The 27,385-nt window shown below is 38.4% G+C and overlaps 1 protein-coding gene across 5 annotated transcripts in view; it reads right to left on the reverse strand.

Annotated features, from left to right (window-relative positions):
- Nucleotides 1–3,599: 3,599 nt before the first annotated feature.
- The window catches only part of MITF (melanocyte inducing transcription factor), a 262,177-nt gene continuing 238,391 nt past the window's right edge, over nucleotides 3,600–27,385 (reverse strand). For 3 of the 5 annotated variants that reach the window (XM_036738361.1, XM_036738363.1, XM_036738366.1), the window contains exons 6-10: nucleotides 23,369–23,486; nucleotides 19,297–19,371; nucleotides 16,584–16,659; nucleotides 10,406–10,553; nucleotides 3,600–7,196 (exon numbers count right to left, since the gene is read on the reverse strand). In XM_036738361.1, the coding sequence (XP_036594256.1) occupies nucleotides 6,795–7,196; nucleotides 10,406–10,553; nucleotides 16,584–16,659; nucleotides 19,297–19,371; nucleotides 23,369–23,486 (819 nt within the window). In that variant the 3' untranslated portion in view covers nucleotides 3,600–6,794. The remainder of the gene's footprint in view (nucleotides 7,197–10,405; nucleotides 10,554–16,583; nucleotides 16,660–19,296; nucleotides 19,372–23,368; nucleotides 23,487–27,385) is intronic. The other 2 variants (XM_036738364.1, XM_036738365.1) reach the window with 1 other exon arrangement.

A 27,385-nucleotide genomic window follows, 5' to 3' on the forward strand; every position in this document is an offset into this window, starting at 1 on the left:
ATTTTTTTTTCCATTTGGCCAACTCTGTTTTTCAAGGAATTGTTCTCTTCATTGGATTTTTCTTTCTCTTTTGCCATTTGGCCTATTCTGTATTTTAAGGCATTATTTTCTTCAGTACTTTTTTATGCCTCTTTAACAAGTTGACTCTTTTCATGATTTTCCTGCATCACTCATTTCTCTTCCCAACTTTTGTCTACCTCTTTTATTTGATTTTTAAAATTCTTACTGAGCTTTTCCATGGCCTGAGACCAATTTATAATTTTCTTTGAGTCTTTGGATGCAGGAATTTTTCTTTGTCTTCTTCTGCATGGGTATTTTGATCTTCCTTGTTATAGTCTGAATTCCTTTCTATGATCAGAATTTCTTTCTGTTGTTTGCTCATTTTCCAGACTATTTCTTGACTTTTAACTCTATGCTAAAATGGGGCTCTGTTTCCCAATTGGAAGGGGCACTGTCCCAAGCTTCAGGTTTTTTTGTGCAGCTGTTTTCAGAGGTAATTCTGGGGACCTGTAAGTTTTTGGCTCTTCCAAGGTAGTACAATCCAGGTTTGTGAGGGACCACAAGCACTCTTTTCAACCCTGGAACTGTGACCAGGGTCCCTGTTCCCCTGCAGTTGCAAGCTCTGCTGTACTAGTACTCCTCCTCACACTGGGACTAAGACCCAGGATTGTGACCCAGATCCAAATATAGGCAATGCAATAGAGTACTTCTCCTGATGCCAGCAAGGGATCCCTGTAAACCTCCTTCTGACCTGTTGTCCAATCCTCTTACCATCTATGGGCTGAGAGGTCTGGAGAGCGCCTCTACTATCACTGATTCAGTAGCCCTTAAGCCTGCTCCTGGTTTGCTGGAGCCAGGTCTGCACTGGTGCTGTGTGTGGCTGGACTGTGTTCCTCTTTCACCCCAATGCAACAGACCATTCCTGCCGATCTTCTAAGTTGTCTTGAGCTGAGAAATTGTTTTACTCCATCTTTTTGTGGGTTCTGCCACTCTAGAATTTCTTTAGTAATTATTTAAAGGTATTTGGAGGAGTTTGGGGGAGAGCTCAGGCAAGTCCCCACCTTTACTCTGCCATCTTGGCTCCAACCTCCCACAATTCAGATCAATACAGTTCCCAGCTCATTTTTGCCTGCCTGTCCTGTGTGATTCTCTTCCATGATATTCTATCTGGTGAATGTGTACACACACATATGCACACACATACACACAGACAGCAGAGAAGGTTAAGATTTCTCTCTTAAACATGTAGCATGAACTAAAATCTGAAAAGAGGGGGAAAAGAAATATCTAGAGATGATAGCTTTGATTCAACATGTTTGTTAAAAATTAAAATGTACAATTATCCTCATGGCACATCCACTACTGCAAAGGTTTATCACAACTCAGAATCTTGGCTGTTGGTGGGGGTCAGCATTTGAGTGGGAAGAGAGATGAAATCCAGAAGCTCTGGTGGGACTTTTACAGAGAAAGGTGTTCTTCTTGAGTGTAGTTACAAAGCTAACATGAAGCTGCCCCATGATCTCTGTTGAGGATTGTTAGGAGGTCCCCTAAAACTTGTCTTTTTGAGTTTTCACGCAAGTTTCATGAAATTGTGATTACCTGTTGACAGCTCCCAGTGCAAGCAGATAGATGTGCTGGCAAAGGAACTATGGCAACACACGTAGGTTGGGGTGCTTGGGGGAATCAGGAGGAGGAAGTACAGGGAATAGAGTGATGATATTATCACTGATCTTGAATTGGAAGGCAATTTAGTGAAGGTCATCAGGTACACCCCTCTGCCCCTACTCATTTTACAGACTCAGGGACTACAACCCAGAGAAGGCCCAACGAAGATATACAACTTAATCAAGGTCCCGTAGGGTAGAAATGGCAGAGCCAGAACTCAAATCCAGGATCTGACTTTCAATCCAAGGTTCTGTCCTCTTTACCACACAACCACTATGATTTCGTATATGTTGTGAACAACATATTTGTTGGGGAAAAGACCTTTTTTCTTTCTGGAGGATGACCTCTCTCAGGAGCCAGTTTGGACCAACCCTAAGATCCTTCAATTTGAAATCACCCAGATAGCTTATAGAACACCCATACAAGGTTTCCTGCAGTAAATGAACAATAGCCCCTCCCAAAGTCAGTTTCTCAATTTCTTTTTGTTTAAGAATTCATGATCTGAAACTAAAATTTCTCTTTATGACAAATGGAAATAAAAGATAAAATAACCTCAAAAAATAATGGCTTTCCTAGGTTATATTATAATTTTATGGGGGGAAAAACCTGCAAGGTTTTAAAGAAAGGAGCTGACAGATTAACAGAGTTAGAAATTTCATGATACTTTTCTCCAGAGGTTTAGAGGTATTTTTTTTTAAAAGGGCAGAAGTTTAAGGTATGACTAGGGAATAGAGACATGTTAAATCTGACACTTTCCAATTCAAATCCAACACTTAAGAAAAAAAAAATTCTTAAGTATTGAAATAAATGAATACCAGCATAGAGCTGTTATTTTGATGAAATGTCTAATAACATAAATGTATTTTAAATACCAAAATTCCTTGTGTAAATCCACATGGAAGACTTAATCATTTCTCTTTAGGTAAACGACATCCAACAAAAACAACATTTTAACTTAAACTACAAAAGCTAAAGCATATAATTAATATCATTAGACCCTAAGATTTCTCCTGATTTAGAAAAAAATAGATAATTACAACCTTTAAAATTATAAATCGTGTAACTGAAAATGTTTCAAATAAAAGGCAAGATGAATAGCATTTAAGACAAAAAAAAGTACTTTTGCTGTTTTTTTTTCAAATATTTTACATTAAATCAATGGAAATAAATGGAAAATCATTAAAATCAATGGAAAATATGCATACAGAGCTTCCTTCAAGGCCCAGTGCAAAACAATCTCTTTGATTAGGGCAGGGATTCTTATAGGTTAACTCATTTGTTAAAATAAGTTGATAACTGTATTTCAATATTATTAATCTCTTTGATAATCCTATATCTTATTATATGCAATTAAAAATCTGATTCTGAGAAGAGTCTCTGGCTTCACCAGATTGCCTTCCCATGGGTGCTGACACAAAAAGAGGTTTAAAACCTTTGTAGGCTTTTCTTGACCTCCTCAGATGCTACTATCTTCCCTCCATAATAACTTGGTATTTACTTTTCTGTGTATGTGTTATCTCTCCTTCCTCCCCGCCCCCCCCCCCCCGCCCCAATAGAAAGTAACATTCTTGAGGACAGGGGCATTCAGTTTTGTCTTTGTATTCCCAGAACCTAACGCAGTACCTGGTGTGCAGAAGGCATTTAATAAATTCTCATTGAATTCGATTGGGTTGCTTTTTGGATAAAAGAGCACCAGATTTTGAGTTAATGGACCTGGGAGGGAATCCTGATTCTAGTTATTTCCTACTTGTGTGACCCTTGGACATGTTCCCTTCCTGGGCCTCAGTTTGAAATATGAGGAGGTTAGACCAGATGGCCTCTGAGGTCCTTCCCAGCACTAAATATACAAGACTTCAAGGCAATACTTGAAAACAGAAACTAAAGCGCACACAATGAAACCTGGCGTTAACTGAACACCATGGGCCACCACTATGTATGTGAAAAACCAAATGCTTTAATCAGTCTCTCAAGAACAGATCAATTGGATACATTAATATTGACCCATAGTTGACAGTGCTATAGACCACACACAAAGCATTGCTGTGGTCAGCAGCAGGTAAATATATCCACATTACAGTACCAAGCGTCAGCAAGAGACAGTCATTTGTCACTTTTTCAAGAAAAGGTTTCTCTTTTTTCTTTTTTTTTTTTAATGTACTATCATCTATATCAGCTTTCTCCCCAGTGCATTTTTCTTCAAAAACATAAGTAAGTGCATTCCTGTGAGTTTGACTCTGTCTCTTTTCAGCTTTCTCTTAATTGGTATTGGTTGCAAAGTTTATTGCTTTATTGTCTAAAAAAACAGAAAGAACTACATCATTACTATACATTGTCATGTTGGATACATGGTTTTGGCAACATTAGAATGCTGGGTATTTCACATCCCTAATATGAGGGGGTGGCTGGACAAGTCTGGCATTGTGGTCATTTCAGAGTAAGGGCCCCAGGACCACAATCAACTGTCCCCGTGGGCTGCATCTTTATCTCGTGGCTACAACACACTGCCCCCAAACTCCTGACTCTCTGACCCACTAGTAACTGCAATGATTCCACTCTCCCTTTGGCAAAAAAGAAATAAATAAAGCCACCCCCAGACTACTGGCGCATCCTCCTGGGCTCTTCTCTTTCTCTTCTGTAACCTGGTTTATGCCCTGTTGCAATCAAGGGCCAAGAGGAGCCAGCAACTAGCTCCAGTGCTTATGACAGCACCTGGCGAAAGGTAGGCGCTTAATAAACGTTTCTTGACTGACTGACTAATTGCCCAGAGGCTGCAGGAGGCAGGGTCGTGGTACAGAATGCCATACGGTCTATAAATAAACGTTTCAAGCAGGTTGTTTAGTGCTGGTCAGATTACAAAGGCCAGTGTCCTCCATGCAGTCCCCTTCCCCCCACCCCAAGCCATACGCTGGCTAGAATTTCTCCAAACTGGCTAAGGAAAAGAGGCCGAATGACAGTGCAGACTCTGACCTTCATCCTTGCCAGTTTCTACCCCCTCCCTCCCCATAGATACAGGAAAAGAGGGACAATGCTATGATTGTATCAATGAATACCTATGGTACAATTAGCAGTTCAAGCACAAACCGGCAACTGCGTAGCTACCTAAGTAAAAGAGCTGTACAATGATGGGGGGGTTGAAAGAATGGGAAAGTTTTTCCCTACCCCCTCAAGTAATAAAGCTATAAAAATTGATAGCATCATCAATGTTTCCAAGGATTTTCCTAGCCCAACGTGCATGGGAAATGTGCAATGGATTTTTTTTTTCCACTAGTGTAACTGACATCCTCGATCCACATTCATCATCAATTCACATTTGACTTTTAAATACTTTTTTTTAAGACCATCCTGAAAAAAAGTTTTCCTGATGAAAAAAGTTGGCACTGTCACTAAAATATATTTAATATTTTTAAATGGCTGAAGGAAAATTGGAAGCTCTTAATGTCTACGTTGGCACCATGCTACTCCTTCCTTTTTACTCTTAAAAAAACACCCGAAAACTTTCTCCTATGTCACACTTCAGTCAGTGCTAGTCCAAAGAAGACTACTCCTATATTTAAGGCACTTCATTCTGAATGAGATAAGCTTTTCTGCCTCTTCCAACCAAACTGGAGGCCGCTATAGAGAAATTCCACTCGTCAGCCTGGCTCGTAACACCCTATGTCATCTTTGTCAAACATCTAGGCTTGATATAATACAGATAATGCTACAGTTATTGCATAGGACTACACTTGAGTAGATAATGCACTGAAACTACCTTTACAACATTGCTGTATGTTAAAATTTTAACAACATTATCAAGTAACAGTAATTTGCCGATATAGTAATCTCTCTCTTAAAAAAAATGCCAGTGAGTTTGATGAAACAAACCCCCCCATTTCTATGACCGTAATGGGCATATTAACTCTACGGTTATTGGTTTGCAAGAATATTTCTATTTTTTGTATCACTAAAAATAAATATGTAAGTTTATTTTGTCTATAAAGCCTTGTTTACCTAATCTATTTATACTACATCTTAAATGCATTTAAAAACATTTCCAAGTGAGACTATAATATACAAAATATTCTCAAATCTCTCTTTTAAACACAGGACCCTGCAAAAAAATCTTCCATTCAAGTGTTTATAAAGAATGCAGAAAACCAGTGAGTTTTAAAAATGTTGAAAACTTGTCATTTTTGATGCATCTCCTTATAAATGAATACAAATGTATTGAAAAGAATAATGAGAATAAAGAATCCATACAAATCAAATTAACAATACAACACATTTTTTTTTAAAAATTAAAGTCCTAAAGCCAATTAGAAATGTGCCCAGTTTAGTTTTTACTCCCAAAAAAGAAAATTTTTAAAAAGAAAAAAAAACTTTCAAGTGCTCCTTGATATCTGACTTGGAAAGTACAACATTTCTTTTTCCACAATAAAATATTTTTCTCCTGAAAAGCTGACCCACACTCATTTAAGAAGACAAGATCAGAAAAGCATCAAGAAATTGAGAGTGAGATTAAAACTAGCTTTCTATTTTAGCAGTCCGGATCTCTCCCCTCTTCTTGCGCCCTGAAAACAGCCATCAATAATGTTTCTTAACCAACTGGCAAAAGAAAAAAAATGAGTTGTTCTCTAAGAGTGTAGTCGTATCTCTTAAAACAGTCTGTGGTATAAAGGCTAAACAATGCTGGAAGGATATTGTATTTTTAAGGCAGCACTAATAAATCAATACATTTACAAAATGGCAAAGGGCTTTTTGGTTGCTTTACATTCTTCCATTAAACTCGTGCATTTCATTTCCAAGTAAAGAGCTGGCATGAAGTCTCAAACCAAGTTTCACCTGAATAAAAGTTGGCCATGATTTTGATTCAAAATTCTATTGCTCAGAATTCTAAAGTTCACGGTGAATCCAGTTCACAGATACTGTACATGTCTTGTACAATACTTTGGAGGCATTGGTAATTTTAAAATAGAATATATGTCTTTTTCACAAAATTCTAAAAAATAAAATATAGACTGGGCTATCGATGAAGCATGAAAAAATTTTTATATTAAAGGAAAATTATCAAGAAAACCCCAAAAGGTAAAATCATTGAATCTACTGATCAGGAAGTAAAGCAGTTTATGAGAAGGCCGATCACACGTTTGCTAACAGGCATGATCAGTATCTTCCATACTCATGCTGCTCCTCCGGCTACTTGCTTTGGAAGCTCCAGGAGATACCGACGAGAGAAGGGGATCTGTCACCCCGATGGGAGAGAGAGTATCGTCCATCAAGATGTCTTCCAGTTTGGAGCCCATTTTGGTGGGGACACTGTAGGCAGTTGTTGTTTCTGTCCCGTTTCCCAGATTATTGCTGAAAGTGATGGTGCCATCTGTAAGATCAAGGGTGGTTGTGCAGGTGAGGTCTGGGTGATGCTGAAGGACATCCTGACTGCAGTTTTCAAGGACTGGTTCTTGTTTGATGACACGGTTCACCAGATCTGGGGAACAAAGCCCCGTGGATGGAATGAGGGAAAGTCCATGTGCTCGAGCTTGCATCTCAAGTTCCTAAAATAATAATAAAAATGAGAATGATGAATAATAATAAAAATGATGATGATGACAATAATACCAATAATTACTTAGGTCCAGAGAAAATATAAGTCCTCTTACTTAAAAAAAAAAAAAGGTTTCAAGTGGGTTGCCATGGCCAAAGCACTTGTAGCCAAGAATCTAGCCTGTGGGTGATAAAACCTAGGTTACCCATAGAAAGCAGACTCAATCTCTCCATAATTATAGTCCTTCTGGTTTTAGATTCTGAATATCGAACTATAATCTACTAGGCACTAAGATTTCTCTACTTCTCTACTGTGATAATAACAGGAAGAGACAGCATGGAAGAGTGGGGAGAAAGCCTCAGATGAGGAAGACTGGAGTGCAGGCCCTATCTCTGACAAGCACTTGTGGTGTGACCCTAGGCAAGTCACTTAAACCCCAAGTGTCCTGGGCCACTCTCCAAGTCCATAAATTGCAGAGTAGGTGCCGATCATTGGGATGGGGGATTTCTTCACCAGGAGTTAGCCCTGTACCAAGAGAACCACTGTCCAGATCAGTGATGATGATGAATTAAACATTGAATGGAACTCATGGGGCTACATCAAAGATTAGAAGTGTTTGCAAAGGGGGGCTAACCTTTCATACTACCACTAATATGTTAACCAATGTATGTTCCTGAACAATTTATTTTTAGTCTCTTATGGAAAAATAGCTTAATGGCTATGTGCTTCAGTTTCCTTACCTGTAAAATTGGGACAATGATATCGGTAGTACTGAATTCACAGGGTTTTTTATGAAACTCAACTGTGATGATGTATCTGAAGTACTTCATTCTCTTTAAAGTACTATCTAAAAAGGCATTTATTATTACTGGAAGGTGGCATGGCTGAGGGCAAAGAATGAAGGGCTTGGAGCCATAGGACCTGAATTCTAGCTCTGCTGATTACTACGTATGGAAGAATAATAAATGTCTCTTTTTTGCTTTCTCTGGAAATATTATAAATAATATCATTCTCAAAAAATCTTTCCAGACTTTTTCAAAATTCTTAGAATAGAGGGATAGGTCAGAAAAAAAATAAAAAAGGACCTGTCATTATGTATATGGATTAAGGGTGATAACCAGAAACTTAACAAAGAATAAGTCAAGTCAGGAAGTTCTGTCAACTCTTTGTCAACCCATTGGCAGTGTTTTTGGCAGATATACTGAAGTGGTTTGCCATTTCCTTCTGCAGCTTGTTTTACAAATGAAGAAACTGAGGCAGACAGGGTTAAGGGACTTGCCCAGCGTCGCACAGTTAGTATCTGAGGCCAGATTTGAACTCATAAAGATGAGTCTTCCTGACTCCAGGCCTGGCACTCCATCCACTGCACCACCTGGCTGCCTCAGAAATAGCTTGGATATATAGCACTATTTATAGTAGATTTCAGCCTAAATCAGAGAACTATATTAGTAACCTTTTTTTTTTCTTTTTAAATTCTTATCAGCAATGCAGAATGCAACCTATCTATGTGCAACCTTTCTTGTACAACTCTTGCCAAAAACCTCCCCAGAATTCTACACCAGGTCTTCCTGTCTTTCTCCTGACATTGCAAAGGTGAGAGTCCTTGATTCTCTAGGCTATTTCTTTTACTAGAATACAAGTATCAGCTGGTGAGCATGAAATGAGGTGGTTACCCATGGTTCTGTCTGTTCCTTTATAAAATCTCTGGAAATTCATGTCTCTGTAGATGTAATTTCTACAGTCCCAGGCCATTTAAGAAAATAGCCATTTCACTGATGTTAAGGTTACAGGCTCTTTCTCCTGTAAAAATTTCTACATGCTTCGCTCAGTTAAAGCACAAATGAAAAGAAACCCCAAAGTCCAATTTGAAAATGAATATTCGCTTAAATCTGCACCTACATGCTAATGCTCATTGCCTACTTGTGTGTGTGTGTCAGAGAGAGAGAGAGAGAGAGAGAGAGAGAGAGAGAAGGGAGAAGGAAAAGGGAGAGGGGAAAGAGAGAGGGAGAGAAAAAGAGAGATAGAAAGAGAGGGGGAAGAGAAAGAAAAAGAGAAGTAGAGAAAGAGAGGTGGAGAGATAAAAGGAGAGGGAGAGAGAGGGAGAAAGAGGGAGATGAGAGAAAAACAAAGGTGGAGGGAGACAGACAGAGGGAGGGGTAGGGAGGGAAAGAGAAAGGGAAAGGGAGAGACAGAGACAGAGACAGAAAGAAATGGGTAGTGAGAGAAAAAGAGAGATGGAGAGATGGAGGGAGGAGAAGGAGAGAGAGAGAGGAAAGAATGAGAGATAGATTGAGGGGGAGAGAGAGAAGGAGAGATACATGCTAATGCTCATTGAATACTCATGTCAGAGAGTACTGACAGGCACAAATGAAGATTAAAGTTACACAGGACCCTTGCTATTCCCGGTGGAGAATTTGAATTAAGGAAAAAGCAAGTATTATTATTATATATAAATGCTGGTATGTATGTAATGCTATGTATAAAGGAGGGAAGAGTCTGGACCTGTGACTCCAGCAAACTAGGGAAAGCTCAGCATGGGAACTGCCCAGATAGAGCTGCCCATGGAGCAAGACCCAGATCTGGTCCTGCCTCCTGGCCATGGGCACATCACTCACTTCTTTGCACCCCTGGCTCCTCTTCCAAGGCTTCAAGGTACAGACAAGTTGCCAATAAGCATATATAAATTACAATATATGAAAACATCAATCAGAGTCACAGAGACAGAGTGTTTTAAGGTTTCAAAGCGTTTTGCATACATTATTTCATTTGAACCTCATCACAACCCTGGAACAGAGATACTCCATGGAGGGATAATTATCCTCATGTTACAGAGGAGAGAACAAGGCCCACAGTCACACTATGTGTAAGGGTTAGTGTGTGATTTGAACTCAAGTCTTTCGGACTCCAAGTCCAGCATTCTGTCCAACACCATGTTGCCTCTTGAGAGATGTCATCTACTATCTAAGTGGGTTTAGTGACTTGAACAAAAAAGCATCACTCTAAGGTCTTTTCCCAGATAGACTGCCTCACAGCATGGACCCCAAGAAGGCTGGGACTCCAGGGAATTTAGCAATAAAGATGATGAAACAGATTATGTTTATGAAAGTGAAAAACAAGCTAGTCTACCAACCAACCAAAGAAAGTAACTAACAGACCCCACTCATTCTTGAACCCATCCCTTCCCGGAGGGTTCCCCTCCCTAAGAGGAGGTCCGCGTACCTGGATTCTGAGCAGAAGATGCCTGTTGGCATGTTCCAGTTTCTTCTGTCTGTTTTCAAGTTCTTTTGCCCTCTGCTGTTCTCGCTGTAGTTTTCGGATGTAGTCCACAGACGCTTTCAAGATAGTTCCCTTATTCCAGCGCATATCTCTGCCACAAACAATGGAGAAAAATGGACCTTTGACACTTCAGTCAAAATCCAAAAGGTACATTTTTAACCTATCATTTGAAACTAGCCATTTTTACTTCCTTTTGGCCAACTTAAGCAGTCAAGAAAATGTGATCTGATAGAGGGATCATGTTTTCAATGAACATTAATCTCAAATGTGTTCACATATACCGCCCCCCCCCCCAAAATGAGACAGACACTATTAATAGTGTGGTAGAATAAAAAAAAAAAAACAGGATCATGGAATCTCAGGGAGAGAAGGGACCTCAAAGATTTTCTACTCCAACCCATAACTGAACAAGAATCCCTTTGGCACCATGATCAAAGGGCATAAATCCAGTTTGGGGCTAGAGAGCTGTGTCTGGAGTCAAAAAGACGTGACTTCAATTCTGACCTCAGACACTTACTAGCTGTGTGACCCTGGGCGAGTCATTTAACTTGGCTATGTAAGCGTAGACTTCTTCAAATGTAAAATCAGGACAATAATAGCCCCTACCTCCCAGGTTGTCTGGGAGGATCAAATGAGATAATGTGTGTAAAGCATTTGGCACAGTCCCCAGCACATAGTAGGTGCTTTATAAATGTTTGTTCCCTTCCTTTTGGTTGAAGACCTCCAATTTCCTAACTCTATGAATGCTCTGAAGTAATCCTTTTGAATTCTTCTGTTAAGAAATTTTTTCCTTACTTCTTACCTATAGAACATAAGAGCCTTGAGGGCAAGGGCTATTTTATTTTCGTCTTTGCAGCCCTGGTGCCTAGCATATAGTAGGTCCTTAACAAATCCTTGCTGATTAACTTGAACCTATATCTACCTCAGTGGATTAATTATAGTAGGAATATTAATAAATAAAATTCTTCTAATTGTTAAGAAATTTTTTACTTACTTCTTACCTATAGAATATAAGAGCTTTGAGGGCAAAGGCTGTTTTATTTTTGTCTTTGCAGCCCTGGTGCCTAGCACATAGTAGGTCCTTAACAAATCCTTGCTGATTAATTTGAACCTAAATCTGCCTCAGTGGAGTAGTTATAGTAGGAATATTAACAATGTTATTAACATCAATAATGAACAAAATATCATCTATAAAAATAGCTATTATAACTCACATTTGTACAGTACCTGAGGTTTGCAACATACTTTACATTCATTTTCTTATTTGATGTTTCCAATAATGCCGCTATTTTTAGTTCCATTTTAACTAATAAGGAAAGTAAAGCTAAGAAAATTTATGATTTACCAAGGGGTCAAAGGGCTAATAAGTGAAGTCAGGTCATTCTGACGTCAACCCTAGCATGCCATCTGTAACTCTGTCACTAAGGAGCTGGGTGACTTTGGTGAGCTTACTTAGACCTCACCGCCTCATTTCCCTCACAAGGCTGTCATGAAGCTCAAAGGAGATATTGTATTTGAAAGTATTTCAAAAAGAATAGAGTAATATGCAAACATAAGTATTGTAATTTTAATTTAGGGAGGGGTGGAAGATGTCAGACTGATGATTTCATCAATATACAGAATTCCAAATATGGAAACTCTCTCTACCAGTGCAGGGTGGCAAGTCTTTTGAAAATTACAGCTTTAGAATGGTGTGTAGGGAGCATGGAGAGGTTAAGCAATGAGCTCACGGGTCATATAGCTATGAGTCACAGGTGCAATTCGAATCCAGGTCTTCTGGCTTCCAAAGTCAGCCTGCTCTTTACACCAACAATAACAATGACAATTATCATATTATGATTAGAGACTGGACTTGTAGGTTCATTGTTGTAGGGAACTGTTTGAGGAGAAACTCCTTCCACTTATTCAAGTTGGCATCATCTCTACTACTTAGAGGGGCAGCTAGGTGGTGCCATAAGGGATAGAGCACCAAGCCTGAAGTAAGGAAGATTCTTCTTCACCAGTTCAAATCCAGCCTCAGATACTTACTAGCTATGTGACCTGGGGCAAGTCAGTTAACCCTGTTTGCCTCAGTTTCCTCATCTGTAAAATGAGCCAGAGAAAGAAAAGGCAAACCACTCCAGTATCTTTGCAAGAAAACCCCAAAAGAGGTCACAGAGTCAGACATGACTGAAAATGACTGAACAACAACAAAAACAACTGTAATTTAGAGTCTTGGAGGTGTCAAAGATGCAACTAGCAATACTCCTGAGTGATGCCCAAACCAGACTAAACTTGTAATTGGGAACTCTTTGATAAAATAAATAAAAGTACAATAAACCACAGAGAGAATATTACATTATAGGACTAATTCAATATGCTACCTGCAGGTATCCTCATATACAGATCAGTGGCCTTTGTTTCTATTTGAGGTTGATACCAATGGTCTAGAGCAGTGAGAGAACAAGTGGTTTATCCAAGGTCACACAGCCAACATGTGGCAGGGACAAGATTTAAACCCAGGTCTTCTCAGCTTTATGCCAAATTTCTATTCATCATGACATACTACTTGTTCATTATAATTGTAATTAATAATAAATTAATATTAATAATCATTTAATATTAATTGTTTAGCGCCCATTCACAATCAACCACCTGGTCAGAAGTATTGGGCAGAACATGGCAATGACTGCTGGAGTACCATTAAAAGGAGGCAATTGAGTCTAAATGGAAAATAAAACAGAAATTCTCCACCCAAGAAGAATTCACCTCGTTCTTGAGGTCTTTATCTAGAATTATTGGTACAAGATGTCTGGAGTCCATTCCAGATCATTTCCACAGTTACAATTCAATAAACATTTAAGCACACTATGCTAGAGGCTGGAGATACAATGATTAAAAGGAACCAGTTCCTGTTCTCAGGAAACCTTCTCCGGTGGCAATCCAGAGGGTTCAGTAATAGTCCAAAGAAAAGGAATGGGATTATGACTCTACCACAGATAATAGAATGTTCCTGTCCTGTAACCCCCACTCGCCATCAGCCAATATCTCTCCTCCCTTTCTTGGCCAAATTTCTTAAAACAGCCATTTACACTTGATGCCTTCACCTCTTCTTGTCTCACTCATTTCTAAACTCTCTATGATCTGGCTTCCAACCTCATCTACTCAACTGAAACCACTTTCTCCATACCAAGATCCCTTGATTGCAAAACTAATGGCCTTTTCTTAATCATCATTCTCCTTGACATATCTGTGGTTTTTTACACTGTGTCTCCTCCCAACATTTTCAACGAACCACTCACTCTTCATGACGATTTCTCTACTTTCCCTTTGATGGACTATCATCCGTGTTATGCCCCTTAATTGTGACAGGACTCCAAGGTTAGGTCTTGGGCTTACTTCTTTTTTTCTCTATATACTCTCTCCCTGGGTGACCACAACAGATTCCATAGGTTCAAAGGTCATCTCTACATAGATAACTCTCTCTATATCAGGGGTGGAGTACTTGCAGCCTTGAGGCCACATGTGGCCTTCTAGGTCCTGGGATACGGCCTTTTGACCCAATCCAAACTTCATAGAACAAATCCCCTTAATAAAAGGATTTGTTCTGTAAAACTTTGACTCAGTCAAAAGGCCACACCTGAGGACCCAGAAGGTCATATGTGGCCTCAAGGCCACAGGTGCCCCACCTCTACTCTATATCAAGCCCTACTTGCTTTCTCAAGTTCCACTCTTTCATCACCAATTACCTATTGGCCATTTTCAATTGGATGTCCCACAGGCATCTCAAATTCAAAATATGAAATACAGAACTCATTATCTTTTCCTCCTTATTTCCATCTAGGGTCCCACTATCCTCCCAAGCACCAGGGTCCATGACCTCAGCGTCTTCCTCAACTCCTCACTCTTACCCACCAGCCAAGTACCGTCATTTTTATCTCCACTTCATCTCTTATAACTCTTTCCTCTCCACTCATACAGATTCTACCTTGGTTCAGGGTGTCATCACTCCTTACCTGTACTATGTCAACCCCCACCTATTTGATCTTTCTGCTTCAAGGCTTTCCCTAATTTGACCAATCCCTCCTTCAGTGGCCAGTGGTTTTCCTAAGGCACAGATCACCATCCTGTTCAATAAACTCCAGTGACTCTCTGTTCCTGCAGATCAAATATAACATTCTTTTGTCTGGCATTAAAGTCTTTCATAACCTTTCTCATTCCTACCTTTCCAGTTTTCTTACACATTACTCCTTGCCATGTACTCCATAGTCCAGCCATACTGTCCCCCACCCTTGTTGCTCCTCGCACAAGACACTGAGTCTCTCATCTTTGCATAGGCTTTTGTCATCCCAGGGATGCTTTCCTTCCTCACTTCTACATTTTTAGAATCCCAGGTTTCCTTCAAAACCCATCTCAAGGGCCACTTTCTGCATGATACCTTTGCTGCCCTTTATAAATGCTTATTGATTGACTGAAATAACTTCTTCGAAGAGCAAAATCCTAACAGCAGGAGAAAAACATAAATATAAGAGCTCATGCCTCAAGTAAGTCATGGCAGCGCTAGGGTCCAGGCTAGGAAGAGAGAAGCAGCATTTCAAGGTTGGTCAGAACTATTTCAACTCCGCTTTCTAGTTTTTGCTTTGGCACGACACTCAATCAATCTATGCATGTGTGCTCGGGCCTTCCGCAGAGTGCAATATATTTTATTTCAACACGGTGAACAAAGAGAATGACAGTGGTTGGTTCAGCTAATGAAATACATAAACATTCCTTTTCAAAGAAAGAAAAAGAAGAGATACAAATACTATCTTTTGCTACAGTCCCATCTTTTTAATAATATTTGGCTAAAGAGGCTCCCAGGCTGTAGTTAAAATAAAAATCTGCTTTAAAAAAAAGTGAAAGCTGATAGAGAATAGGAAAATGGGAATTCAATTTCAACTCTCATGCAAGGCTGACTGTAGCAAATGAAGGTCACAGCCCCTAAGTATTATAAAATGGTATTGCTGAACGGAGAATTTGGATGTTTCAAGTTTTAAAATGACTTTACTTGAAAACCAGGAAGCAAACTGCTGAAAATGTAAAATTCACTTGGACATTCATTATGTAGCTTGCAATGAATGGGAAATTATTTTGTTATTTTATTTTGTCACAATCCACAGTCAATCACACATATATCAAATTTCACAAGCCTCGCAGAGTCCTGATTTCATTTTCCCCTTTTTGGGGGACTTAAAAGGCCATGTTCAGAGACTACATAATTGCATTACGTAGATGCTATTGAGACATACACTTCCTCAAGCCATCTCATGTCAAATGTGCCAATTTCAAATGAACCAAACAAGTATTTTTCTTGTTCAATTTGCTGTTATGGCAGATGCCTACAAGAGGAGGAATGAGAGAAAGGGGAGTCCTGTAGATGAATTTTACCAGTGAAAGAGCATGAAAGTTAAAGAGCCTAATTACTCAGTCTGTACTGAATAACAGAAGAAGAGCTATGATTTTCTAAAAGCATCATCTGCAATTAACAAATATCAGAGAAGTACGTGTGGCTACAGGTTTTCATAAAATCCACTCTATTCATACTTCTAAGAACTCCTTGGAACGAGTATACTGGACTATAGTGACCTTTTTTTCTAGTCATTACTGATGTATGCTGATCATTACATGTAGGCTCATTACTGAATATGGGCATTAACCACATTAAGGGACATGGAGGCCCAAACCTTGCCAAAGTGCTGGTTAAAAAACTCTGAAGAAATATTACTTAAAAACAAAGGCATAAATAAACAAAACTCCAAGAACCTTCAAGACTGCACACCAGATGTTCTTAGCTCCTTGGTGGCTAGATCTTTGGTCACCTCTCTTCGATGATCAAATCAATACATGGTAAAAGAGAAAGCATATTAGAGCTACAACAGCTCTGAGAACAAAGAAACATGAAAATATGATAAAATTAATGCAACAAACAAAACAGATAATCTCCCCAACCCTTAAATTCTACCACAAATCAAAATTATAGAATACCCTTTAATGCCAAGGAGGCGATCTCTATTTCAAGAGTGCATATAAGTATTTGGTGATAGAATTAATAAATGAAATAAAAGAAAATAAATGGCACATAACAACATGAGACTGTACTCACGGGTCATTTGACTTTGGTATCAAAGTGCCTAGCTCTTTAATGCGGTCATTGATGTTAAATCTCCTCCTTCGTTCAACTTCAAGGGAAAAAAAATGAGAAATATTTATTAGAAATAAAATAACATAATCGCTTAGAATATCTCATTAAGATATTCTGTTATAGTGGAAAGACTGCTGGACTAGCAGTCAAGACGACCGAGATTTGAGCCCCAGCCCTGCCATTATGTGAGCCTGGGCAAGTATATCACATCACTTGTCTGGGTCTCAGCGTCTGCCTCTAAAAAATATGAAGGGTCATGACTGGATGTGCTTTATAGCCTCCAACCCTAATGACCTATGTGAATCTAAAGACTTTCATACGCATCAAAAGAAGTATTCAGTCCCTCTATCTACTGCACCACACTCCTCCATGCTGGGGTGTGTGTGTGTGTGTGTGTGTGTGTGTGTATGTATATATAGTCAATCCCTCTACTACCATATTCCTAAATGTCTATTATATCTATATTTATATATGTATGTATGTATGTACGTACGTATGTATGTATGTATCTACAATGCACACATATACATGTCTGTATATGCACAGTGCATGTACAAAAACACATGTGCGTATCTACTTGAGGACCCTTTGTGTTGTAAAAATATTCATAAGCAAGTGATGTTTTTTTCAATATAATGTATGTATATACTAAGCATATAGTATACATAGTTTATATAACTACGTATATATATGTAACATATATGAGATGAACTATTCGTATTTATTAGCAATTTATTTGTGTGACCCTGAGCAAATAATTTAGCCTCTAAATACCCCCAGTCAACTCTCTATGACTCTAAGCTATACAGGAGGTGCCATTCTGCATCGATGAAGGGAGGTTCCTCACTGAGAGTTCCCTGCTCCAATGTAATCATAGGATAGAGCAAAGAAAGCTCCTGTCTTATTTGCAGAAGTGAGAGAAAATGAACAACAGAAGTGTTCTATTTAGACGGTCACAATTAGAATCTATTTAGTACCATTTAAAATTTGATCAACCAGGGGGGAAAAGTAATTTATATGGCAGCTTTATTATATATTTAAAAGTAATAGTAAGTTGTACATAAGAGATTTACAGTTTCGTGTGCAATCATCTTTTTTTTATTATTATTACACTATATTATGGAAATGCTTGTTTTATTCCACAAATTAAAAATAAAATATAGATTAAAAAATTTTTGATGATTACCAGAAGGTTCAAACAATAGACTATTTTAATTAACTATTAAAAGATACTGAAAGTTAATCAGAAATCCTTCTTTGTTCAAATGGTGTTGAGGGAAAAATATTTCTAAACTATATGAGTCAACCTTCCTGCCTTAGGAAATAATGTTTATTGAATAGTACCAAATCTTTCCTTAACAGCCGGGGATCTTAAAGTATACTACAGTCACCACTCTGAAAGCACCTATTCCCACTGTATGGGATGGTATTTGTAAAATATATATATATCACACTATACCTGGAAGTTATTTTTTGAAAGTCTCTTCCCTATATCTGCTTTCCCCCCTGTGATCTGCCCCCCTTTTCCTGAAGTCCAACTACAGAAATAGATTAATAAAATAAATTCCCAGATAAGATGGTGTCTGATGTTCTCTCTAGCTCTAGTCTATGATGCTGTGGAGATTACTGGGTTCATTAAAGAAGGTTTTATTATTTCTTATAAGTTACACATGTTATTTAAGTTTTAGTTCACAGTTCTGCTAACACTCTTCAAAGACTCTTGAGATTTTTACTTTTTAATATTAATTTCTAACTATGAAACAAGATTTTGAGAATCTGATATACATGATTTTAATATGATCAAGTTTACTGTTTCCTGTCAACACTGAATATTTATCTGGCAAAGAATTTATTTCAGACTTCAAAGGCTATAGGGGCAAGTCTCCATTTCATTTAAAAGGAGTCTTCTATGATGAGTTCTATTGCCTAATTATCTAGTTATTTGCATACTTTAAAGAGAGGAGAAAAGAAAAAAAACAAACTTACGTTGCTTTTAGAAGGTTTCAGAGGTCCTCAAGTCCTTTATTTTACAGATTGGGAGAATTAGGGCCTCAAATCATGTGTTAAATGTATGGCAGAACTGAGACCGGATCCCAGGCTCTAGTCTGCCCCACAATGCTTCCCTCATTTATGAAAGGAGAAATAAGGCTTTTGAAAGAGTAATCACTGGAAGTTATGATCTAAGGCTATATAACAAATACAGCGCTCAAATCGATCCACATCCTAATTATAGTCACATTTTTAAATCACTGCTTTAGGTAGAAAGTGAAAGTAGCCCCACCTCTGACCTGTCCTTTTGGCAAGATGGCCTGCTATCCAGAAACGGAGATTCCAATATCTCTTTTGGTAACAGATTGCTGGGCAAACAACATTTTAATTAAGTAATTGGGGGATCAATCTTCCCTCCCCACAAAAAAACTACAAACAAGAAAATAACTAGGAAAGAAAATTCGTTTAAGAAGGGCTGGTTTGAAGGTAGGAGAGGAAAATAAGCGTGTTCTTCATTTTTTCTAAACAACAAACTTCTTTCATGGGGGTTTTTCGTGTTAATAATCACTTTAGTACTATGAAAGACATTCGATTTCCTCCCAAAACTCCAATAACATTTTGTAACCAAAGGATGAGCATTATTTCAATCATGCAATTGACTTAAAAATGAACAAAACCAACTTACTTAAGTTGTGATTGTCCTTTTTTTGTCTCTCTTTGGCCAATGCCCTTGCTTCTGATTCTGTAGGAAAAATACACGCTGTGCACGTGAATGAAGTAATTAGATATTGGAAATGCTCAAGGAACAAAATGCAATTTGCAAAATATGTTATCTTCTAAATGAGTGGATGTGAATCTCATTTAATATGAAGAAAAAAAAAGAAATAGCATTTCCACATTCCTATCACCAATGCAATTATTCATAATGATTCTATATATAATTTGTATTTTCTTAAGTTGTTTCCCTTGAGTAGAAGGTAAGCTCCTTGAGGGCAAGGACTGTTTTTATTATCTTTGTAAGCAGTGCCTAGTACAGTGCCTGGCACACTCTAAGTGCTAAATAAACCCTTGCTGAATTGAACACATTTGTTCAATCTGAATGAATTGTTCCCAAAAGTTGAATGAATACTTGTTGAAACGAAGTGGATTCAATTAAAATTATTAAGATGAGACAGTAAGATAAGAAAAGTCACAGCTAAAACTAACTTCCTTCAATACCTGAAGGATCTGTGATTTCATCGGCTTAGCCTCGCTAAGCTGGTGCATAATGTAGAGCTTTGTAACACTCAAAGCTCTACACAAATGTAAGCTATTATTAATAAAAGAACAACTCTGTGAGTTGACATGGGGGAAAAAAATGAACATCTGGTGACCTGTGTCCTGGTGATGAGACTCTCTGATTTTAGGCTGGTCCTTGGACAACAGACATAAATAAAGTTCATCACTGGGCCCACATTCAAAGTGTCTCAACATTTGGAGCGTGTGGTTAGAGCTCATGATCCAACGATAGGGCCTGGAGAACCCAGGGGCACAAAACACCACAATGGGGCATTGGAGTAGAATCTTAGTAGAGGTAAAAATGACACTTCACAATCTATGATAATTTTCATAATGGTTCTCTAAAGAACAGTAAAGATAAAGGTATGTTAGCAATGCATTAGCGGACTGATCAAAGGTCAAATGGAATTTCCAGTCATTCTAATACTTCTCTAAACTCCATTAATTCTATTCCTAGGATTCTGGACTTTGACATCTTGCTCAGGCCATGCCACCTACATTCTGGTTCTCATCCTCATTTCCTCACCCCTATCCTGGGGACACCAAGCTTTGATAAGTGAGCCTTTGCCTTATCCTGTCAGAACCAGGTCTCCCCTGCCTCATTCTGACTCCTGCCCCACTTCCAGGCTATTGCTACATCAGGCTGCTTGCCATTTCCTTCATCTCTAACCTCTTCCTCTTCCCTTAACGTGCAATATTCCCCCATTTAGGATATAGGCACCTCGAGGAAAGGAGCTGCTATCTTGTTTGCTTATATGTGTAACCCTAGGTCTTAGCCTAGTACCTGACACACAGTGAAAGTTTAATAAATGCTTGAGATTGCAATCAATCGACCAGTACAAATTACTGTACATTATGGGGGTGGGGGGCCTTCACTAGGCATGCCACATTTTTATGACTAATTTATAAAAACGAACCATACTATATACTTTGGGACAATTGTTCCCATTTCAAGGGCTAAGTGACTTCCTTCAACATTGACCCCACTTCCTATGGTTTTATAAAGTGCCTTCTTCACAATGAGTAGGAAGGTATTATCATCCTCATTTTGTGGATGGTAAAACTGAGGCAATAAGGTATAATAGAAATATACAGCACTAGATTAAAGTTCTGATCCTTCTACTTCCTGGTTGATGTTCAGTCGTTTCTGACTCTTCATGAACCCATTTGGAATTTTCTTGGTAGAGATACTAGAGTGGTTTGCCATTTCCTTCTCCAGCTCATTTTACGGATAAGAAAACTGAAGCAAACTGGGTTAAGTGACTTGTTCAAGGTCACACAGCTAGTAAGTACGTAAATCTGAGGCCACATTTGAACTCATAAAGATGAGTCTTTCTCACTCCAGTCCCAGCACTCTATCCACTGCACCACCTAGCTGCCCCTTCCTAGCCATGTAATTTTTAGCCTCAGTTTCCTTATTGGTCAAATGCAGATAATGTTACCTCTTATGTGGGATACTTGGGAGGAAAATGCTTTGTCAATTTTAATACATGTTACAACTATATAGTTCTACATAGTTTTGTCTATATAGTATTCCATATAGCATGCTCTACATCACACGATATAGCTGTATCTATGTATTATCACATATAGATACTTCTATATGTGACATATCTATATGACATAGAGTACATACTATATAGTATTATAATCATTCCATTTTTTACCTTGTAATAAAGTTGCTTTCTCTCAAGTTCAAATCAATGGCCTATCCACTCAAAGTACACTTTTTCGTTGTTTTTGTTTTTAACATCATCTAAATTCTAAATTCCTTCCATTATGAAATATACTTCTTGGCTTCATCCTTTTTTGCTTTATTTTTATTGAATTTAGTCTGTAGGCTGCTCACATGACAAGTATCCAAACCACATCTACGTTACAGCATCCCAGTTTTTAGGAAGTGGAATTTGAAACCGACTTCCAAAAGTCCATATATTAAATAGAAGTGATTCTCCCATTTTTACAACAATTCTTGTTGCTTGCCATTATAATTTTAAGTTATGGCACCATATTTAGGCACAGGATAATTCTGGGATACAAGCCTGAGACGGTTTCTGGACTTCCAGAGATTTTTAATCCAAAGGATTTATAATATACTACTGTCCTCAGTTTTCTGGAAACACACACACACACACACACACACCGAGTCGCGTGCATATATTTGTCATTTCTACCTTCATAATACCTCTCTCAGACATCCCCTTCTCTCCACTGACATACACCTGGACTATGGTGATAGCTGCTGCTTGGTCTCCTTGGTTGCAGTCTTTCCTCTCTCCAGTCCATTCTCCACTCAGATAATAAACTGATCTTCCTAAAAAGAAGGTCTGACCATGCTATGCCCGCTTACTCGATAAACTCTAATGGCTCCACATTACCTCCCAGGATCAAATATAAAGTTCTGTTTGGCTTTTCATGCCCTTCACAACCTAACCTCTTCCTACATTTCCAGGCTTCTTATACCTTCCTCCTCTCCACAGCTGCAATCTGTAGACATTGACTTTCTTGCTAATTTCTTAAACAGGACACTCTGTTTCCTGACTTTATGCCTTTGCATTAGCCATTGCCCCTGCCTGACTGTCTGTCCCTTCCTCATCTCTACCTCCTGGCTTCCCTGACTTTCTTCAAGGCTCAGATCAAATCTCTCCTCTTATAAGAGGTTTTTCCCATTCTCCTCAACACTGTTCTTCATGGTTTGAAGGATCAGTCCCTATCCTATAGCATAAGGGAAATGGTGACACAGTATACAACTGTCTCAATACCTCCCCAGACCTCTCTTTCTCTCATACTAAATCTCTTCCACATGGCACAACAAGAAAATATAAGGTCTCCAAAGAGGTGAAAAAGAAATTTTTCCCACTATTATTTATAGCAGATACACTGAGTTGTGTGTGAAATGTCGAATTTAACCACCAGAAGAAATGAAACAAAGAGACTGTTCTCCAAAGTAGAATTCATTGAGGACTATTAGAGAATCCAAAGCAATGGACTAGGCACATTTGGGGGATATAAGATAAATCATAGTTTCCACCCTCAAGGAACTTACAACTTACTCAGGGGAATGAAATATGCACACATAAAACAACTAGAGAACAAAACAACATTTCTGAAATGTCTTCTGTTAATACAATGGTGAAGGGATGGGTATTGAAAGAATGATCAGAATGGGATGGGATTAATCAGGGAAAATTTATAAGAGAAAGTATTTTGAGTCACATCTGCAAAGGAATAGCCACCAATGGCAGAGCAGTAAGAAAACATTAGGACAAAGCAACAGCTAGAGCATGGTAGCAACAGACAGAAAGCACACTGACTTAGCTGGACTAGACAGAGTGGCCATATTTGAAAGATGAAGAATTTCAATATAAGTCAATTTTCCAAATGGATACTTAGAGAACAAAAAGGAAAGGAGCCAAAAACTGATGACTTTTGATGAATAAATACATGAGATCAAGAAATACAGTGAAATGACTATTTACCTGTGAGTTCCCTTTTGATGTTGGGAAGGTTGGCTGGACAGGAGTTGCTGATTGCCAGCCCTGGAGGTGGCATGCCTTGGTTGCCATAAAGGTCAATTAAATTTCCAGAAACAGGTAACTGTGGGAGAAAGAGAAATCCCAAAATGATTAATTCCCAAGGAAGTTCTGATCTATACAAAAAGAGCAGATATCTCATGCAACATCAATTTAAAAGTACCATTGGTAGAACATTTTCTGTGTTTTTATAAAAAAAAATCTGAAATATTTAACCTCTTATCTATCCATATTACAAAAACAAAGGATGTGTTCTCTTTGCCCAATTCTACAGGCCTCCGTGGCTTGTAAGATGGTGCTGCTGTGTGGTGTGTCAAGCACACGCTATAACGAAGATCAGAACCTGACCATTAGTCATCCATGTCAGGTTATTAAGAGAAATGGAACTAAAGGCATTAGTTTGAAAGAAATTTACATAACATAATGAATATTGCTGGAATATGTTGCTTTTTCCTTTCATTACTTTCTAAAACATCGTCTTCTAACAGAAGCAGAGTTGGTTTCTTTTTAGGCCACTAGAGGGAGCCCATTGACTCTTGTATATGAACTAAAAACTGGCTAAATAGGAAGGAAGGGAGGGAGGGAAAGAGGAAAAATGGAAGGAAGACACAAAGAAAGAAGAATGAGAGAAAAAGAGGGAGAGAGGCAAGGAGAGAGGAAGGGAGGAAGGGAAGGAAGGAGGAAGGAAGGAGGGAGGGAGGGAGGGAAGGAGGAAGATATTAAGACCCTAAAACAGCTCATTTAAAATAAAAAGGGGTTTCCAGTTTATTCTGAATTTGGCATTTTGAAGGAAATTGCTTCCCTATCCTGTCTTGACAGCCATGATTTTTTAAATTATGTGCATCTACAGAATTAACTGTTTATAATGATTTTATTCTCTTGTATTGCTTTTAATGATGAAAATAGTATTATAATAATAATTATTATAACCATAACATAATTATTATTATTATAGTACCAACATTATATAGTGGATAATCATCTCATAATTAGGAAGACCTGGGTTCAAGTCCGGCCCTCCCTCATACCAGGTGTGTGAACTTGGGCAAATCACTTAACCTCTTAGCACCCCAGGCAACCTTCTCACTATAAATTAGAGAACAGATGCCAGTATGCATTGATGAAGGGAATTTCCTCACTGGGAGCACCCTATCCCCAATGAAGTCACCCTGAGATGTGCTGGTAAATGTTTAACAACTGGATCTCCAAAAAAACAAACACAAAACCATGTAGGACATACTTTTAAATTTAACCCCTATGATTAACATTTTCTCCATCACTTTTCTTAAGTTTAGACAACCAACCAATTACTCAAGGCCTACTGTGTCACCTTTGTGATTTCCAAAGTATAAATGCTCACACTGCAAACCAGGCCTATCCAAACGGTTTCCAGCTCATCCTTGTCTGGTCCTGAACCAATGAATAATGATAGCAGCTTACATTTATAGCATGTTCTAAGATTTGTGACACACATTGAATACATGATCTCATTTGATCCTCATAACAATCTGATGATATTGGCGCTATTTTTAGTCCCATTTTTACAGCTGAAGTAAAGGAGTCTCAGCTGCCAAGTCTGGCACTCCACTATGCTCTGCTACTTCAGGAAGCACCTTAGTTCATGGGCTTCACACCATCCCCGCTCCTGCACCCAACGAAGCAAAAGTGCTGAACTAATCCAACCACAAAGAAAATATTTCCTATAGTCTATTTCCACTATAGATTGTTCATATTTTTAAACTTAATTCAGTTAATTCTGAGAACTCTCCTTCTCAGGCCACAGTGCTATGTCATGGGGCATCTACTTTACTTTATTCTGAGTTGTGATAATTAATCAATAACATTTATTAAGTGCCTACTATGTGCTAGGCACTGTGACAATGGCCAAGCCTTTGAGAAATGTGCTAGAATGGAAGACACAATTGTTTAGTATTCAGAAGCTACCAACAAAATGGCAACGGCACTCAATCCCACGCAGCACAAGGGCTGCTTCAAGACACTATAAATGCAGAGATTGAAGGCAAAGCGGTAATCAAATAAATATCAAGGTTTTCAGATTCTTGAAGGGTTTTCATATGAAAGAAGAATTGGATTCACTCTTCCCCAAAATCAAAGTAGGATCAGTGAGCTGAAATGACAGGAAGACAGTTCAGGGCTCACTATAAGGAAAAACCCCTCAACAATGACAGCCATCTGAAAATTGCACAGGTGGCCCCAGCAGGTAGGGAGCTGCCTGTGACTGGAGATCTTCAAGGAGAGATGAGAAGGTGCTGTGTTCTGGATACAGATGAAGTCTATGATTCAGGAAACTGTGCCTCAGTTTCCACATCTGTAAAATGAGAGAACTGAATTCAATGGCATCTAAGGTTCCTTCCAGTTTGAGATCTGTTTTATAATCTTTGAAGTCCCTACCAGCACTAGGACTGCATGACTACTTCAAAGTATGTACACATACTTTGTGTTGTGTCAAATGGCTGAACTTAAAAATTACTTTGAAATTTATACATAACCTATCTCTCATGTTCTTAAACAGACTAAAAAATAAAAATAAAATAGGACAACTTAATACAAGCATTATGAAAGAGGGTGAAGGCTGAATCCTACCAGGGAACTTGTACTATGATTTGCACAGAAGTATAAGAAGGAGAGATTGTGAAGGGGGCGGGGAAATTATTGTACCAAATGTTTCAAATAAGAGTTTGATATCATATACATACATACACATTTTTATTATATGTGTAGATAATATATGTATGAAATTTTTATATGTATATATGTACAAAATTTTATTGTATGTGTACAAAATCTATTATGCGCATACACATATATTTACAAATTTTTTATTATGTGTGTACACATCTACACACACACGATCAAAATTTTGTGCATGTATTATAATGATAAAATATATAAGACCAAAAGCCACTACCCAATAGATAAGTGGTCAAAGGATATAAACAAGTACTTCTCAAAAGAAGAATTACAAAGCAATAACCCATATCAATGAATGCTCCAAGTCACTAAGGAGAGAAATACAAATCAAAATAAACCTGAGATTCCACCTCTTACCCTACAAAGGGTCAAAGATGACAAAAGACAGGAGTAGTCAGTGTTGGAGAGGTTTTGGGAAAATGCACTCAACAATGCATTATTGGTGGAGCAGTGAGTTAGAACAACCATTCATTGTATTCAGTTGTTGCAGTCGTGTCTGACTCTTCATGACCCCATTTAGGGTTTTCTTGGCAAAGATCCTGGAGTGCTTTGCCATTTCCTTCTCCAGCTCATTTTACAGATAAGTAAACTATGGCAAATAGGGTTATATGACTTGCTCAGGATCACACAGCTAGTAGTGTCTAAGGCTGATTTTGAACTCAGGTCTTCCTAACTCCAGACCCAGTGTGCTATCGACTGCGCCACCTAGCTGCCCTGTACCATTCATTAGTATTATGCAAATAAGGTGACTAAAATGTCCGTGTCCTTTGACCTAGAGATTCCACTATTAGACATATGCCCCAAGAAGGTCCCTGATAAAAAGAAAGTCTCCATAGACCCCAAAATAATTAGAGCATCACTTTTTTTTGAGGACAGGGAAGGCAATTGGGGTTAAGTGACTTGCCCAAGGTCACATAGATAGTGTGTCAAGTTTCTGAGGCCAGATTTGAACTCAGGTCCTCCTGACTCCACACCAGTGCTCTACTTACTGTGCTAAAGCATCACTTTGAATGGCGCCAAAGAACTGGAAACAAAATTAGATGCTCATCAAGTGGAAGAATGATTAAACAAACATATGAATGTAATTGAGTATTACTGTGCTATAAGAAATGATGAATAAGATGAACACAGAGAAACACAGATTTAAATGAACTGATGCAAAGGGGAGTACACAGAGCCAGGAAAATAATAAACACAATGACAATAAGAAGGGAAAGTGGAAGGAATGACCACAAAACAACTGAAAATGAT

Source organism: Trichosurus vulpecula, chromosome 9 (genome assembly GCF_011100635.1).
Source record: "Trichosurus vulpecula isolate mTriVul1 chromosome 9, mTriVul1.pri, whole genome shotgun sequence".
Classification (NCBI taxonomy): Eukaryota; Metazoa; Chordata; class Mammalia; order Diprotodontia; family Phalangeridae; genus Trichosurus; species Trichosurus vulpecula.